We start from the raw sequence: 14,667 nt of genomic DNA, 5'->3' as shown, positions 1-14,667 counted from the left end.
TGATGTAAATAGATAAACATCAGCCATTAAGCGAGCGAGTTTCAAATTTATTGCCGAAAAGCGATTGTTCGTAATTCGTACATGTGTCTTTGTTGAAATAATAGTCATCACGTTCTTAATCCCAATACTTTATTTTTCCATCCCAACCGGCCGTTGCGAGTCTCGAAGGCTCGTGCGGATGCCACAATACATCGATACACACGCCGTCGTGCGCTTTCCACTTTTTATATAATTTTGTCGTTTTCCAGTCCCAAATGTAACATTTGCCGTCCGCATCTCCCGACACAAGGTAGCTAACAAAGTGAACGGTCAAGTTGGCACATGTATGCGATATTAAAATATACTTGATTCGCGCGCGGGCGCGCTCAAGTTGATTGTAACTTCGGTAACTATGCAGAATAGGTGTTTCCTCATCGATTTCATTGGTTTTTGGATATGTTGTAAAATTCAACATTTTACAACATATCCGAACAACTTTTTCCTATACATGTTACCGCCGCACGATCTTCGTTTTCGAGATATTTGCGAAAAACTTCTGTTGATTTATTCCAATGCAACGCATTCCACTTTCCAACTTGTCCCGGGCATTAGTATTGGTTGGGGATAGGTTAGTGCGGGGGACGCGTAAAGCATGGTAGCGAACCGATATGAGTTTGAAGATTTGAACCAGAAACTTGCGGATGCCCGTCAACACCCTGACTCTGTTCGGCGGTTCCGACGCCGCCGGATATTAGGATGACTCTGGTTCTAAAACATGCTTTACGCGCCCCTCGCACTAATCTAGCCCCAATCAATACTAATACCCGGGTAAAATTAAAAAGTGGAATGCGTCGTGTCGGAATAAGTAAAAGAAGTTTTTCGCGAATATCTCGGAAACGAAGGTCGAGCGGCGGTAACGTGTAAAGGAAAAAGTTGTTCAGAATCATGTCCCTGACAACATATTTCAAGGTCGTCAAAATCGGTGAGGAAACACCTGTTCTGCATAATTATCATGTTTTCTCTTACCTCATGTCCGGCGAGAAATCCAGGCCACACGCGTAACCAGCAACCATATGACCCGTGAATGTTTTCTTACGATTCATTTTAAATCTGTTGAGCGCGGAGAATATTACGATTTTGTTGTCCATACTTTGGCAGGCGAGCCACTTTTGATTAGGAGAAGGTGTGACCGCGGGCATCGAGTGCATGGAAGGATCAGCTATGTACTTCATGTCTACCGGTATGTCCCTACGCGCGTAAATATAAAAATTTCGAAATTATCCTGCACACACATACACACACACATGTACTTGCGCGCATGGGTGCATATATGTATGCAACTACGTGTTTGATAGGTGCATCGCATTTAAAAAAAAAAATGTTACCATTCCCAAACTCGCAGACTTTTATCATCCGACGTCGTCACAAATCGTCGATTCTCGTCGACGAAAGTTATCGTATTCACAGCTCCCAAATGCCTATCATATTCTTGGGTTATTTCGCCGGAACGAACATCCCACTGCGATAAAGGTATCACATTAATCTTTACCGTAAAAGCCGACATTTATAAAATACAAAACTTCTCCAACAACTCACGCATATAATCTTCTTGTCACTGGTGCCTGCCACGAATAAATGTTGCTTGTCCGAGTCTGGATTAAATTTCACGCAATACGGAATTTTTCGGCTAGTGAATCGACTTATACAAGCACCAGTCTCCGTGTCCCATAGCTTCACGTAACGATCGTATCCAGCCGACAGAAACCTCTTGCCATCGTTGTCGAAACTTATATCCCGCACGGCTTGACGATGGCCATAATAGGTTCGGATGCATCTCCTCTCTTTATAAACTTCCCATAACTGTGTGTGTGTGTGTGTGTTCATGGAAGCGGAGCACACACGCGGAATTAAAAGCTACTCTTACAAGGCAACAAAATTGGGTGGGTTGCGCGGGATACGCACCTTTACTCGGCAATCCATACTGCAAGAAAGTAATAAATGCGCCGTACGTGGATACCATCTGATCTGCGAAATACCCTTGGTATGACCCTCCCAAGTGTGTATTTGCGCTTTCGGCAAAAAGCATCTATCAGGCGGTGATTCCGACCTCAGATTCACCCCGACATCCTGAGGCGCGTGCAGAAACGATCTTCCTTGATAGTCCACGCTGTCTTTGACTACAAAAGCAATTTTGTCGTTGTAAAAGGACTGCGTCTCAAGTTTCGTATAAGCGATAGAATGGTGTGTACGTACTATGCAACACCGTCTTCTCCTCGAGTGGTTTCTCTTCCGTTGGTTTTCCTCTTCTGTTCCTTTTGGCCAATATCTCTTCCAATTCGGCAGCTTCCTCTTCGGTGGGCTTTACAACTCGTTTTTCGTCCACGTATCCACCCCACGGACCTAAGAATCCTTCGATATCCGCAGGATCGTCGTTCCTATGTCTTTTCCTCTTATCCGAAGGTCTCTGCATCGTATTTTCAAACACAGTCTTGCCACCGGATTCTTCCGCCGCATCTTTCGCTCCAATAATTGTTCTACCTTCCTCCGCGCTACCATCCACGGTCGGATCCAACGCGTACCCTGAAACAGACGCCGACATACCAGAGCTAATTAGACGACTAACACCCAGCTACCTTTAGCACGATCCGGTCCAAAATAAAATATCGCCATTCCGTGAATATATGTACCGTAACTGGCAAAAGTTCTTCTCTGATTTTCAAATTGAAATTCGCTTATATGAGCTTTCTCCACGTATCCAGAAAGCATGTTCTTAATAGCTCGTTGCTGTTGCGTTTTAAAAGGATTCTCCGGCCCAATGTCCGGAGCGAAAAGTTCTTCGTACTTTGGATTGTGCATAACTTCCTTCATAGTCGAATCTATGTGCCTTACGCATAATTCGGTTCCCTGCGATACATCGAGGTTGAATCGAGCGTTAATGATTACGTTGAAAAACTGTTACGGAAATATTTACGAGTTGATTACGCAGGCCACGTAGCCTCGATGAAATTTGTCGAATCACACGATGGCATTTTTGAAAAAAAAACACAGAAACAAATGTTTACCATTGGTACCACCTCCGGTGCAGAGCAAATCTGCATGTCGGTAGCCGTACTAATTGTTGATGATGACGACTTCTCTACGAGAAGAGATTCAACATCCAAGACGCAGTTAACCTCGCTGTTCGCGTTTTCATGTTCACTTTCCGACTCGCTATTTTCGTCACTGCTACCATATTCTTTCAAAGCAAGCATATTCTCTTGGTACTCGTGCGATCGTCCGTAACTCGTTTATTTAATCATCGATCGCTAAACATTAACACGTAAATCATTCTTGTTTACAAAACACGAAACTTGATTTCACAGCTGAAAAAAAAAATAACAAAGCCAACAGAATTCGATTCGGACAAGGTTCACCAGATGGCGTTCAGAGTCCCCGCAGAACATTGGATGCGATCAGCCAACACAACCGGTGATAGAGCACTAAAGAGTTGAGTATGCGCATCCTCCATATTGGGTCCTCTGAAGAGAGAAAGCGTGGTTAAGAAAGGAATGCAGATCGCGAAGATTTAATATAATTATGATAATACAGATGTCGTTGCAGTGATGTTTCCTTTAATGATCCTCTAGGGAGTGATCGGAACAACGTGTATTGTCGCTGATTGGTTGCCGCGATTTTGGAGCAAAATCGGAAGTAGACAGAGAAAGAAACTGTAAAAAAGAAAGAGACAGAAGTACTGACAGAAAGAGAAAGATATGTTTATTTCCGGTTTTGCTCCATCCCTATATTCCTATGTCCATGCCTAAACCATGTTTATGAAATACTGTAGAATGTTACCGACGAAAAAAGGCCAACCTCAAGCAACAGAGCAAACCGAAGTGAACCGTGTAAATTCGCCCGTATGCGCTCCCCCAACTCGATTGGCTCTTTCGCTGCGAGTGCGGCTGGTGTCTGAGAGAGTTTGCGACAGCCATCCATCTCGCTAGACAGTAGAGACGGCTACTAAAGTACTTACTCGTCGAGTACATACATACTACATACATACGTAACAAGAAAATAGTAGCGGCGAACGAAAGCAATCGATAGTTGTTTAAAGTGTTTTAAAGCACGAGCACGCTGCGCGAATGTTGCGTCCGCGTCCTAAATAGAGAACGAGAGGGAGTATCGAAAATGAGTAACAACTCCGATATTAATACGCCGTCATATTTCCTTCCGGATGGTAAACCGCTAATTTACGGCGACGAAGAAGATGCGTCGTTACGAAACTTGTCGGGCGTGAACCTGCCCGAAAAAATTCTGTTTATAATCGACACCGTAAGAGAGAGGAACAGCACCCCTTTCAAACTGTCTACAGCCGGGGGCAAGTGTATCGAGCCACTGCTAATGATCAAACGGGTCGTGGAAAGTTTTGTCTGTATCAAATCGGCCATTCAACGCAGTCACGAGTACGCGTTAATGATCCTGAACGCTCAAGCCGCTCGGTGGATATGCGATTTCACCAATAACACCAAGAGCATTATCAATCAGTTGGACATTACGAACGAGCAAGTTCTGGAAGAAGATCAAAAGTCGTACGACTTTGGTCAGCTGTTGGAAAAAATACAGTCCAAGCTACCTGTGCCAACGAAGAAGAACAACACCGTCGTCATTCCAATGTTCGTTACCAGAGTAATTTTGATATATTCGCGATCTCACAGCATCCCACAATTTCATGCCCATAAAAAGTATTTAGACAATCTCGAGGCGAATCCATACTTTTTCATAGACGTGTTATACGTACACGAGCCCCCGTGCTCGGAAAATTTGTGCGAGGAAATTTATGCCCAAGTGACAAAGTTGGATACAAGAAACTATTCGTATATATTAGAGGTAGGAAGGAACGCAGCAAAATTACACGATAATATGGCAAAGCTGTTGGCACATCCTTTGCAACGACCGCCACAGAAGGACGCATGTTACACCATTTGTCCGGCTTCCAACTTGCAAGAGATATATACTAACGTTTAGCTGCGTAACTCTCACCAGATACAGTTACCGAAAATAAACTCTACTTTCACACACGTTCGTGCGTATGAATTTATTACTCGTAATCATATATATATATATACACACACGCACGCACGTGGTTACGTGCGAACAGTTTTACGGTCACGGATCAACTAGCTACTTTTTATATCTCTTTCCTTAAATCTATCCAGAAAATTGTACAAAATCTTGACAATACCGTGTGAACTTCGTAAATTCATTTCAATATAATATATAATACACAACGTTTCGCACGTATTAAATGTATATACAGGGTGTATGCACATTGTAGATGTATTGTACAAACAGGACGAGTCTAATAAATCGATCCCCTTGAATATTGTACACATCTTGGAGCAGCTGTTGTTGATAGGGGGTTTCGCGGCGGGTGTAGGAATTATGAATTATACCCGAATAAAATGTGAACCGTCAACTTACTGCTTATCGCGGCAGATATTACCTGAGTACTTACATATATACATACAATATCTTTAATACGATCGCAGCGCTACCTCGCTTTTCCTCGATTGTCGATCAAGCATAAGCACAACTTTTTTTTACACACTTGCGTAGGCAACGGTAACGAATGCGCAGAAATACAGCAGAATGTACGAAGCGATCAAGGTACGCGTCGACGAAGAGATTCGCAATGTGTCCAAAACTTGGCTCAACAGCTTCACGAATCGTTCCACACTGTTGTTCTCGGTAATATCATCCATCGCAGCTTTCGACATATCTGTCGTCGACTGAAAAGTACTTTTTGTTGCGTGTTTCGCATTCTCAGGTTGCCAGTCGCCACACGTTGGAAAATTATGCGGCACCGGCAGCATGTCTTTGTTGTCGCCAACTTTGAAAATCAACGACATTCCAACTTCAGCGTGAAATTCAATGTGGCAATGGAACAGCCAATAACCTGGAGGATAAAGTACGGCGTTGGAAGATGAAATGTTTCGGAACGTTGCAAAGGCCCGGGGATTACATACCTGGATTATCCGCGTGAAATCGCACGATCGTGAAACCACCATCGGGTACCGTTACAGTGTCTTTTAACGGAGCATGATCAAGGTGTCTGCGTATCAGTCCCTCGTCGTCTAATCTCTTGACGGTTTCTACAGTAACGTTTCTCCCGATTCTCTCCATCGCGATCACGCGAAATTGATAGCCGTGGAGGTGGAACGGATGGTTTGCATCGTAAGCCAGGCCTGAGGAACGCGATAGGGGAGCAGGGTAGACAAAACGTTGAGAGTTATACGCGTAGATGAAAGAAAAATCGTATTTATAGATACTACGCTTTACCTTCGTCTACCAAAACTATTTCCACCACGCTATCAAGCGCCACTTGGAGCACATGAGTGCAGGAACAATAGTCTCGTTCACAGCCCTGCACTGTACTCGCGTTACAAAATTCACTTGGATCGATAGAATCTCTCTGAGACAGCAAAGGGACCGGCGGTAACCGCATCGAGATGTGATTCAGTTGCGGAGTCAGAACTCGTTTCGTATCTTTTACTGCAAGTATAGATAGATAGGTACAAAATGTTGGAAGAACCGCAACGGAATTTGTGTCGAGTTAAGATGTACATCATCACCACCGCACGTACCTTGATTAAATCCGTAAAGCTTACTGCGATGAAAGTGAGGATTGTCCTTCTTGTAAAAGTCGTAAGACACGTAAAACTGGTAATCCGGTTCTTTCGTATTTGACTTGTCGTTTTTATCCATAGCTCTCAACATAGGTATACTAACGCTCCCATTCGTTTCGGTACCTTTGTTCAAAGCGTTTAGTTGCTGAAAAAAGATATATGCGCGCGCGTGTCGCCGTTTAAGGGCTAATGTGCTACTGTAGAGGCTGAAAAGGCAGCCTGATTCTGAGAATCTTTCACGCGAGTATAGCGAATGAAATACAAAAGCCGATAAAAGGGCTTCAAAGTATGATAACAATTTTTTTTAAAATTTTTTTAATACAGACGGCGGTGCCACAGCTCAACGAGAGTAGCTTCCCCCGAAGAAACAATGTTCCGCGGCCGGAAAGATTTCACCTTCAATTTTTGACCTAGAACAAAAAACCAACAATTTTTTAGTTCTATATAAGATTATCTCGGGAAGGACACGATGTAATGACAAAAATTTAAAAAATTACTATTTTTTATAAGAATGGTGCGTGATTGAAGAAAACGCTTCAACAATTTTTCACGTCAATCACGCACCATTCTTATAAAAAACAGTATTTTTTCATCTCCTCGTGTAATTTTCGACATACTCCTGTGTATCGAACCACGCTAAAAAATTTTGGTCTTTTGATCTAGATGAAAAGTTGAAGGATAAATCTTTCCGGCCGCGGAACACTGTTTCTTCGGGAGAAGCTTCCCTCGTTGCGTTGTGGCGCCGTCGTTTTGTATTAAAAAAATTAAGAAAAAAAATTCTGATCATACTTTAAGGTATGTACATGCAATAAAGGTCTTCGAGCAGATTTTGTATTCCATTCATTATACTCCGGGCTCTACAGTGGCACATTATCCATTGTTAATTATTACCCATGTACATTCTCAACCCTCGCGCGACTTGGAAATCTGATGTCAGATACGTATGCTGTGTAGTATATGTGTATACACGTACCCGACGATCCGAGGAGTCGTTGGTTTCGCGTTCGTACGTCACTTGGGCTTTCGGCTCCTCTTCGATCGCACCTTCGTACCGCAGTACAGCGACTTGATAAGCCTTTGTAAATCTTTCGTCGCAATCCATTAATCCTCGAACTACGATCCAGTAGTTGTCCACGTCTCGATTCGCGTGAACGACAAAGTCGAATCTTTCGCCAGCGTAGCTTACCAGAGATTTCACTAAACGAGATCGCAAGTACATGGTCATGTAAGCAGTACGTATCAGTATCGGCGTAAATTTTATCACGTTCCTCCTCCGTTCCTGGCTCAATTTCTTGCTTACGCACCTTGGATCGGCTCGATGTCGCGTCCGTCCGAACTAATTACACTCATGGTGTGATTATCGATGGTTAACTCGATCGGGCAGTTGAGGACCTCGGCGTTAACGAGCCTGAATCTGTGCCGCTTGTTCTGTAAACGCCACGATCCGATTATCGCACGTGGATGCGGATGAATTTACATATCAGAAAAATTCGCGCTTGACTCTGTGCAGTGCGTCGTTACCGGTTGAACGATAAACGTTGCGATCGGCATCGTCGCCGAAGCGCCGTTTCCATTCGAAACAGATGTAAAACGACCCAGACCGTTGACCAGCAGATTCGGCGGCTTGTTACTTCCAGCCGCGTAATAGTGATTTAAAAATTTATCGATTCCCGATTCGTGCGTCCAATCCAAGATCAGTATGGTATGTTGGTCCACGTCGTACAAGTCTTTGTGCCAATTCCGTCGTGGTGGTACGCGAACGATCAACGGACCAAACACCCCATCACCTCGTTGAAAGCCTAAACGGTAATTTGGTGTTTTCGCAAAATAGTCGACGAGTGAGAGAGAGAGAGAGAGAGAGAGAGAGAGAGAGAGAGAGAGAGAGAGAGAGAGAGAGAGAGAGAGAGAGAGAGATAGTGCGATTCGAAACCGTACCTAGATGCGAATGCCAAAAATGCGTGCCCGCTTCAGTGGCGATGTAATCGTAACGGAAACTCGATCCTGGCAAAATCGGGCACTGCGACACGTACGGGACACCGTCCATGTACGGTGTTTGAACGTGATGTTGTCCGTGCCAATGCATCGTGGTGCTCTCGGAATGCAGTAAGTTTATCACGTCAACCGTCACTCTATCGCCTTGGCACACCTACGAACAAAACGAACGTAGACACCCCCGGCAAACGACCCGCGCGCGCATTTCGCGTCGGTTATGCGGGTCGAAATGGATAAACAGTAGGTACCTACAGGTACACGGCGATATCAATATATAATAACTGGCGTAAAGAAAGAAGCGACCGGGCACGCGCGCGTCGAGTCCACGTTCCTTCCGGGCAATAACCGCGTTCATATGTAGGTACCTAACAAGGGGAGGATACCACGCGGTGGACACCGATTTTGATGAGCCTTGGCACGATGCATCTATGTCGAAAATAAGTAAATAGGTGTCCGAGCGTTTCTGCCAATAGCCTTAATATTAGAGATATTTACATGTAAATAATTATTAAAAATTTCATAGTGACCGTGGGGTTTTAGTGGGTAAAAATCCCACGCTACACTGGCGCCCCCGAGGGATTCCCCTCTGAAGGAGTCGGGATGCCTTTTGAAGATTTCTCCAAATTAAAAAAAAATTATAAAAAAACAATTCATAAGGTTTTTTTTAACGTGGATACATCTTCAAAAGGCACTCCGACGCCTCCAGAAGGGAATCTCCCGCGGGCGCCAGGGTAGCGTGGGATTTTTACCCTCTAAAACCCTAAATTTATAATAATTTCCATGTAAATATCTCTATTATTAAGGCCCATTGGCTGAAACGCTCGGACACCTATTCACTTATTTTCGACATAGATCCATCGTGCCAAGGCTCATAAAAATCGGTGTCTACCGCGTGGTGTCCTCCCCTTGTAAGCCAGAGACAGCCGCATACCTCGATAGGCGGTCCGGGCATTTGCCGATTAACGACCAAAACAGATCTTTCGACACCATCGGCTGGAACGCAGTGCCTCCGAAAGCAATCGGTGACATTAATCGGGCAATCGTAGCACGCTTTACTCATCGTGTGATAAGCCTCTAATTTGAAGATGTAATGGCAGTCCATTGGCGGAGCTCCGTCTACGCAGTCTCGCCGACAAGGATGTATTCTCCAGTCCAATTCGTCGGCGGCCTCCAGTTCGATGCGTCCGTATTCGAAATCGTTGTGCGCTGTTACGATCGTTTCTTCAAAGATGAAAATAATTTATTACAGGATAGAACGAGACCACGAATCACAGTCCCGCGCAGTTCTACTCTCACCAGACGAATAGCAGCGGAACAACAGCAGAGGAAATTGTAGCAGAAGCAGCATCACCTTCCGACATGTCATCTCTGATCGGCGAGTTGGCAAAGGTGGCAAGTCTCGCGCGCTCAACGACTCACGACCAACTCTAATCTAACGGGCGTGCGATTTTATAAGACGGTGAGAATTTTTCGCCCAAGTAGACGAACTGGGTAACGACACCGCGGTGTCGGTAGATAGGTAGGTGCACCTAACGCGATCACCAACAATATAGAACCGGCAACTTCCAGGACACTCGATGCTCTTCCTTATCTAACCCGGATATTGCGAGAAAATGCTTGGCAGATGAAAATTCTATACTCGGACACGTTTCGTTGGAAGTTGCAGAGTTGGTAGGTAGCGGGATTTTATTGTACGCGCGATAACGCGCGCGCGTAACGTTGATCCTCCGGTTGAAACATCGACGAACGAGCGAATGATAGAGGTATCTCGTATTTTACGTTCGCGAGGCAAACATCAGTGACACGAGTGTTGTAGATTGGCAAAGAAAATACAATATGTGTGTAACGCATGCATGCGCATAAGGAACGACTCGTACCGAACGAAAATTTGCAAAAGCCGACGGAAAATTCACGCGCACCTTGAAGGAAATTTACTTCTTACGACTACAGGATCAGAACTGCCAACGCGGGTGTTGCGATGCCTCGTTACAACAGGGCGTACACATGGTTCTGCGCGGCTCGTGGGAGAAAACACCAATCTTGAGCGATCCAGAGATGTAGGCAAACAATAACGCGTCGTCGATGCTCGCTCCTCTGCTTAATCTCGAGCACAGCTACGCGTAAAATTGCCGAAGCGCTAAGTAAGACTGGACAAATGCAGCACCGTCCGTTTCTCTCTGCAGGAATTTTCTGGAGGTCACTCGTACCCCACGAATCGCCGCCGACGGTCCTCCTCTTACTTTACGCGGCTATCACGTGTAGCACGCACCTCTACCTGTACGACTTATACTACCTATAGCTACCGTAAGTTCCTCCCACGATCCTTGTATTCCCCTATAAAAGGGGAATCATGGGAATTTCCAACGCGCTAGGAACTACGCACAATCGAAACTCGTCCGTATCAATCGCATTTCCAGTTTCTCCTTTCAATTGGTACGTGCTCGCACGAAAGTTTGCGGCTTTCCGTGGTCACCGCGCGCGCGCGCGGTCTGCATCGGGACAAGGCGCGTTTCATTAAAGCAGCGTGTAGATAACTCACACTCATCCGTAAACGTTTGATTTTTATCTCTTCCGAAAGTGATAAAACGGGATTAATTTGTTTAAATTCGTCTCGGCGAACGTGCTGCACACACGCTTCGCGTACGTGCATGTTTAATTACGTACATGCAATACACGTGCAGGCACTCGCGTGTTTTCTGTTCCGCGACTGACGTTTCTCAATCATTTCAGCTCGAACACGGAGAATCGCTCGTGACGTCGTCGTCGTTGGAGCACCGTTATTCGCCAGGATACCCGCGACGGATTCAATCGGCGTGATCCCGATATCGAGAGTTCGGGACCAAGTGCCGCGACTATCCACTTTACATAATGTAATTAACGTTTCTCTCGTCTCGCACATTTAAAACGCACGCGAGAAAGGACGTTAATGAACATCGTGCTACCTTAAAGCATAAAACGCAACAACCGAACCGTGAATTTTTCCGTAGAATCGCAGGATCGAACGCGGGACACGCATCACGGTTTTCCCGGTCTTACAGCTGCACGTGACGTACGCGCGTACAGAACGAGACGTTGGATCGCATCGAATGATTTCACTCTAGACCTAAATATATGTACATATATTTGCCGGCAATTTTCGCTCGTCAAGTTTTTCCTCATCTTGGTACGCAGAATCGCCTTGTACGTTAAGTGTACGTACTAATTACCGAGAAAACGGTGGTTCTTCGGTTCTTCCGTCAAACCACGACCTTCGAGATTCGACACAACCGGCTGATTATCGCGCATTATGATTCTTACTCTGATCGTCTACACTCTACCTGTATCGCGCTACATTGGGAATCCCGGGTCGCGCGAACCTGCGGGAGCTGGAACCCACCCTGTATATGTACGTAATTTCCTTTCCAGGAAACTCGATCGTCACACTGTAGTTTTGAAACGATACTGTTACGTTTCCCGCCGATTCTCAAAAGCTGGCTTGACGAACGACAAGGACTGGATTATAGCGAGGAAAAGTTAAAAAAGGAAAAGAGTGAGAAAGTTTACGTAAGATCATCAACCTTCGCCTCGTGTAACGGTATCGCCGGCAAAGATGACACAACGCACAAACGGTAGGTATATATAGAGGTTGTACTTGTTGTGAAACCCACAAGGACGCGCAAGAACGTTCCTCTCCCAGAGAGCACAAGGACGTTTTAGGAGCGTGTTAAAAACGGTCAGACCGGACGTTCAGGACGTTTTAGAATCCACGAAGGTCTAGAAAAGATCTTAAAGAGGTCCTAAAAATGTCCGTTTTCACAAACTAGAACGTATGTAAAACGTCTGGAAAAGATCCGGGTTAGGTTCGAAACAAGCGTTTTTAGGACGTTCGTCGCTACTGATTCGATTGAACACAAATTTTAGGGTGTAAATGTTTTTCAAAATAATATGAAACTGGATAACAATTTATTTCGTTTAATTAATTAAATTAGTTTTATTTTGAAACTTACAATTGATACATGAAAATGTCAGTACAAGGTCGAATATACAGAATATATCAGTTAAAATAGATATGAAATACATATAGAACATGTAGGTAGTACACATTAGTTATTAGTAAAGACAATTATTCATTCGTTACAATCGCCCGATACACGTAAGCAATTTCAAGAAAATTACAGAAATTGAGCCACTTTTTCTCTCTTCACACTCGAAAATAGTAAAATTTCACTCTTTATTTTATTTCTGCAAATAGGCAGTTGAAAAACCATTGCATAAATATATGCATGTACTTTCTGAAATAATTTCCCAAAAAATCGATTCTTTTTCTACCTCCTGACGGTAGCTAACCCCTTAAGGCAGAAAAGCAGAAGAAATTGACTCACAAGTGCTGTTATTCGAAGCGAGATCTTCTGAGACTATTAGTCATTCAGGTTTCTAGTTTTTCTGGTTGTAATGCAGAATATGTTTCATAAGTACTTAGGGATTACTTCAAGTCGCTCATCTTTTCTTCGTAATCGTCATTGCTTTTTGATACAGTCATAGTTTATAGCTTATCATATATACTAACTTTGCGATCCGCAGTTCCGCACCACACGTCTCTGCCAAAGGGTGGCCCATAATTTTATTCGGCAAACTTTTCGCTGGTCGTCTTTTCCTGAAGCTTCCTTTTCTGCATGCTACGCTAACATGTAGGTATTCCAGATGACTATGCCGAAGCTATGAGAAAATAAAAGAAGAGATTTACAATGCGAAACAGAGTTTTCCAATAAGCGCAAAAGTATAGGGAAAACATTTTCAAGCAGCTAAAAAGTTATCACGGGTAACCCAATATTAGGTAAAAATTATAACATCTGCAGCTATTTAATTATTGTTGTTATATTCATTTTTTTACAAAAATTATTATTATTTTTAGACAATAGTATTCCAGCAACACCTAACCCGGAACAATTGCAAACAACCAGTAACAGCGAACAAAACAGCCGGGAGGGGCGGATACAAGTTTAAGGAAGACATTGTCATTGGTAAATTAATATTATTACCTATTTATATAAAGATATTGTATGCGTATTTTTATAATACTGGGTTAGTGTAAAATAAAGCACACGCGTCGGTCTACTTAATATTATATAAATGTACAACTGTATTGGACTGGCTTTACAATATGAAATTCGTTTCTCCAAAATATCGTACTCTCTGCACAGCTACTTACCACTCAACAGGAAGAAGAATAAGGAAATGAAAGACGGCGGCCCACACTCCATTGTACACAGTCACGCATCACGCATAGTAAAGAGGGGAAACATTACATATATTTATAACACGTATTGGGTTAAAGTGAAAAAATATGAAATTTAATGAATATTTTGCAGAAAATGTAGACGCACAACACTGTCTAGTTGTAGCGAGTATCAGCGAAAAGAAAAATATTTTGAAATGCTTGTGGCACAAGCTAATTTAATAATAGCTCTCGCGGTGGAAACTCTGCAAGAAGTAAACAATTTAAACAACCATGGCGGCGCACGAATTACGAAAGAAAAAATGTTGTTGATTGCAAAAAGTGATCGATATGGTGTAGAATGACCCATCTCTAACTGTGTGGCGAGAACTCTCCTCTGTATCAAATTCTCACTCTATAGGTACCTATTATAATTAAGTTACACGTATGCAAGGTTAAGTAGCCCGCATGTAGGGTTAGGGCCGATTAATCTGCAGTGATGGAGGGGGAAACACCCACAGGAGCGGTGGGAATGGTCGTGAACTTGACTGCGCATGCAGCATTTCACACACTTTAAAGTAGTTCATGAGTTAGACGCTGTTGATGAGTAGAGGACGCTATATTCAGTTCTGAAATTACAGGTCGGTAACACAGTTTCGCTGGAGACACAAACCCCCGTAAACCCTAACCTAGAACTACACACTTTTGACCGCAAATAGTCAAACAAATATACAAAAACTGTATGAAAACAATATAAAGACTGTATAAAACCTGTTTGCATACATTCGGTTAAAAACATATAAACAAATACATCTGTGTTTTTTGTTTTCCATTGTT

The 14,667-nt window shown here is 43.6% G+C and overlaps 3 protein-coding genes and 1 long non-coding RNA gene across 6 annotated transcripts; 2 read left to right on the top strand and 2 right to left on the bottom strand.

Moving 5' to 3' along the window:
* Window positions 1-26: 26 nt before the first annotated feature.
* On the bottom strand, window positions 27-3,365 carry LOC143371740 (pre-mRNA-processing factor 17). 3 transcript variants are annotated; one of them, XM_076817302.1, is made up of 8 exons: window positions 3,042-3,365; window positions 2,667-2,931; window positions 2,233-2,559; window positions 1,942-2,156; window positions 1,576-1,839; window positions 1,365-1,498; window positions 1,006-1,227; window positions 27-293 (listed from the first exon to the last, which is right to left on the bottom strand). In XM_076817302.1, the coding sequence occupies exons 1-8, from the start codon at window positions 3,228-3,230 to the stop codon at window positions 116-118; spliced, it is 1,794 nt and encodes a 597-aa protein (XP_076673417.1). In that variant the 5' UTR covers window positions 3,231-3,365; the 3' UTR covers window positions 27-115. The 3 variants fall into 3 exon arrangements, with proteins under 3 accessions (XP_076673417.1, XP_076673418.1, XP_076673419.1); XM_076817303.1 differs by having other exon boundaries at window positions 2,667-2,883; window positions 3,042-3,364; XM_076817304.1 differs by having other exon boundaries at window positions 2,667-2,883; window positions 2,951-3,089.
* A 616-nt stretch (window positions 3,366-3,981) lies between these two features.
* Window positions 3,982-5,346, top strand: LOC143371759 (BRISC and BRCA1-A complex member 1). The gene is made up of 2 exons (XM_076817344.1): window positions 3,982-5,203; window positions 5,294-5,346. Exon 1 carries the CDS (start codon window positions 4,147-4,149, stop codon window positions 4,981-4,983), a length of 837 nt encoding a protein of 278 aa, XP_076673459.1. The 5' UTR covers window positions 3,982-4,146; the 3' UTR covers window positions 4,984-5,203; window positions 5,294-5,346.
* Window positions 4,818-11,101, bottom strand: LOC143371730 (uncharacterized). The gene is made up of 10 exons (XM_076817237.1): window positions 9,933-11,101; window positions 9,568-9,857; window positions 8,580-8,790; window positions 8,166-8,443; window positions 7,949-8,072; window positions 7,618-7,841; window positions 6,603-6,789; window positions 6,298-6,510; window positions 5,985-6,203; window positions 4,818-5,914 (listed from the first exon to the last, which is right to left on the bottom strand). The coding sequence occupies exons 1-10, from the start codon at window positions 10,000-10,002 to the stop codon at window positions 5,559-5,561; spliced, it is 2,172 nt and encodes a 723-aa protein (XP_076673352.1). The 5' UTR covers window positions 10,003-11,101; the 3' UTR covers window positions 4,818-5,558.
* On the top strand, window positions 9,961-14,608 carry LOC143371770 (uncharacterized). Its single transcript, XR_013086118.1, has 8 exons — window positions 9,961-10,095; window positions 10,206-10,307; window positions 11,367-11,506; window positions 11,624-11,799; window positions 12,042-12,244; window positions 13,317-13,449; window positions 13,528-13,636; window positions 13,985-14,608. It is a non-coding gene; the product is annotated as an uncharacterized LOC143371770 (long non-coding RNA).
* Window positions 14,609-14,667: the final 59 nt, after the last annotated feature.

Source organism: Andrena cerasifolii, chromosome 7, assembly GCF_050908995.1.
Source record: "Andrena cerasifolii isolate SP2316 chromosome 7, iyAndCera1_principal, whole genome shotgun sequence".
NCBI lineage: Eukaryota > Metazoa > Arthropoda > Insecta > Hymenoptera > Andrenidae > Andrena > Andrena cerasifolii.
The sequence above is the reverse complement of the archived record's forward strand: the minus strand, read 5'-3'. Positions and strand labels throughout refer to the sequence as shown.

What these genes read in the sequence shown, in the direction of transcription:
- LOC143371740 (XM_076817302.1), bottom strand. Translation starts at nt 3,230, where the DNA reads ATGCTTGCTTTGAAAGAATATGGTAGCAGTGACGAAAATAGCGAGTCG. An exon ending in CACCGGAGGTGGTACCAATG is followed by an intron (nt 2,932 to 3,041) that starts GTAAACATTTGT and finishes TTTCCGTAACAG; the next exon opens with TTTTTCAACGTAATCATTAA. An exon ending in AAGAACTTTTGCCAGTTACG is followed by an intron (nt 2,560 to 2,666) that starts GTACATATATTC and finishes CGTCTGTTTCAG; the next exon opens with GGTACGCGTTGGATCCGACC.
- LOC143371759 (XM_076817344.1), top strand. Translation starts at nt 4,147, where the DNA reads ATGAGTAACAACTCCGATATTAATACGCCGTCATATTTCCTTCCGGAT.
- LOC143371730 (XM_076817237.1), bottom strand. Translation starts at nt 10,002, where the DNA reads ATGACATGTCGGAAGGTGATGCTGCTTCTGCTACAATTTCCTCTGCTG. An exon ending in TGCCCGGACCGCCTATCGAG is followed by an intron (nt 8,791 to 9,567) that starts GTATGCGGCTGT and finishes TTTTGTTCGTAG; the next exon opens with GTGTGCCAAGGCGATAGAGT. An exon ending in ACGACTCCTCGGATCGTCGG is followed by an intron (nt 6,790 to 7,617) that starts GTACGTGTATAC and finishes ATCTTTTTTCAG; the next exon opens with CAACTAAACGCTTTGAACAA.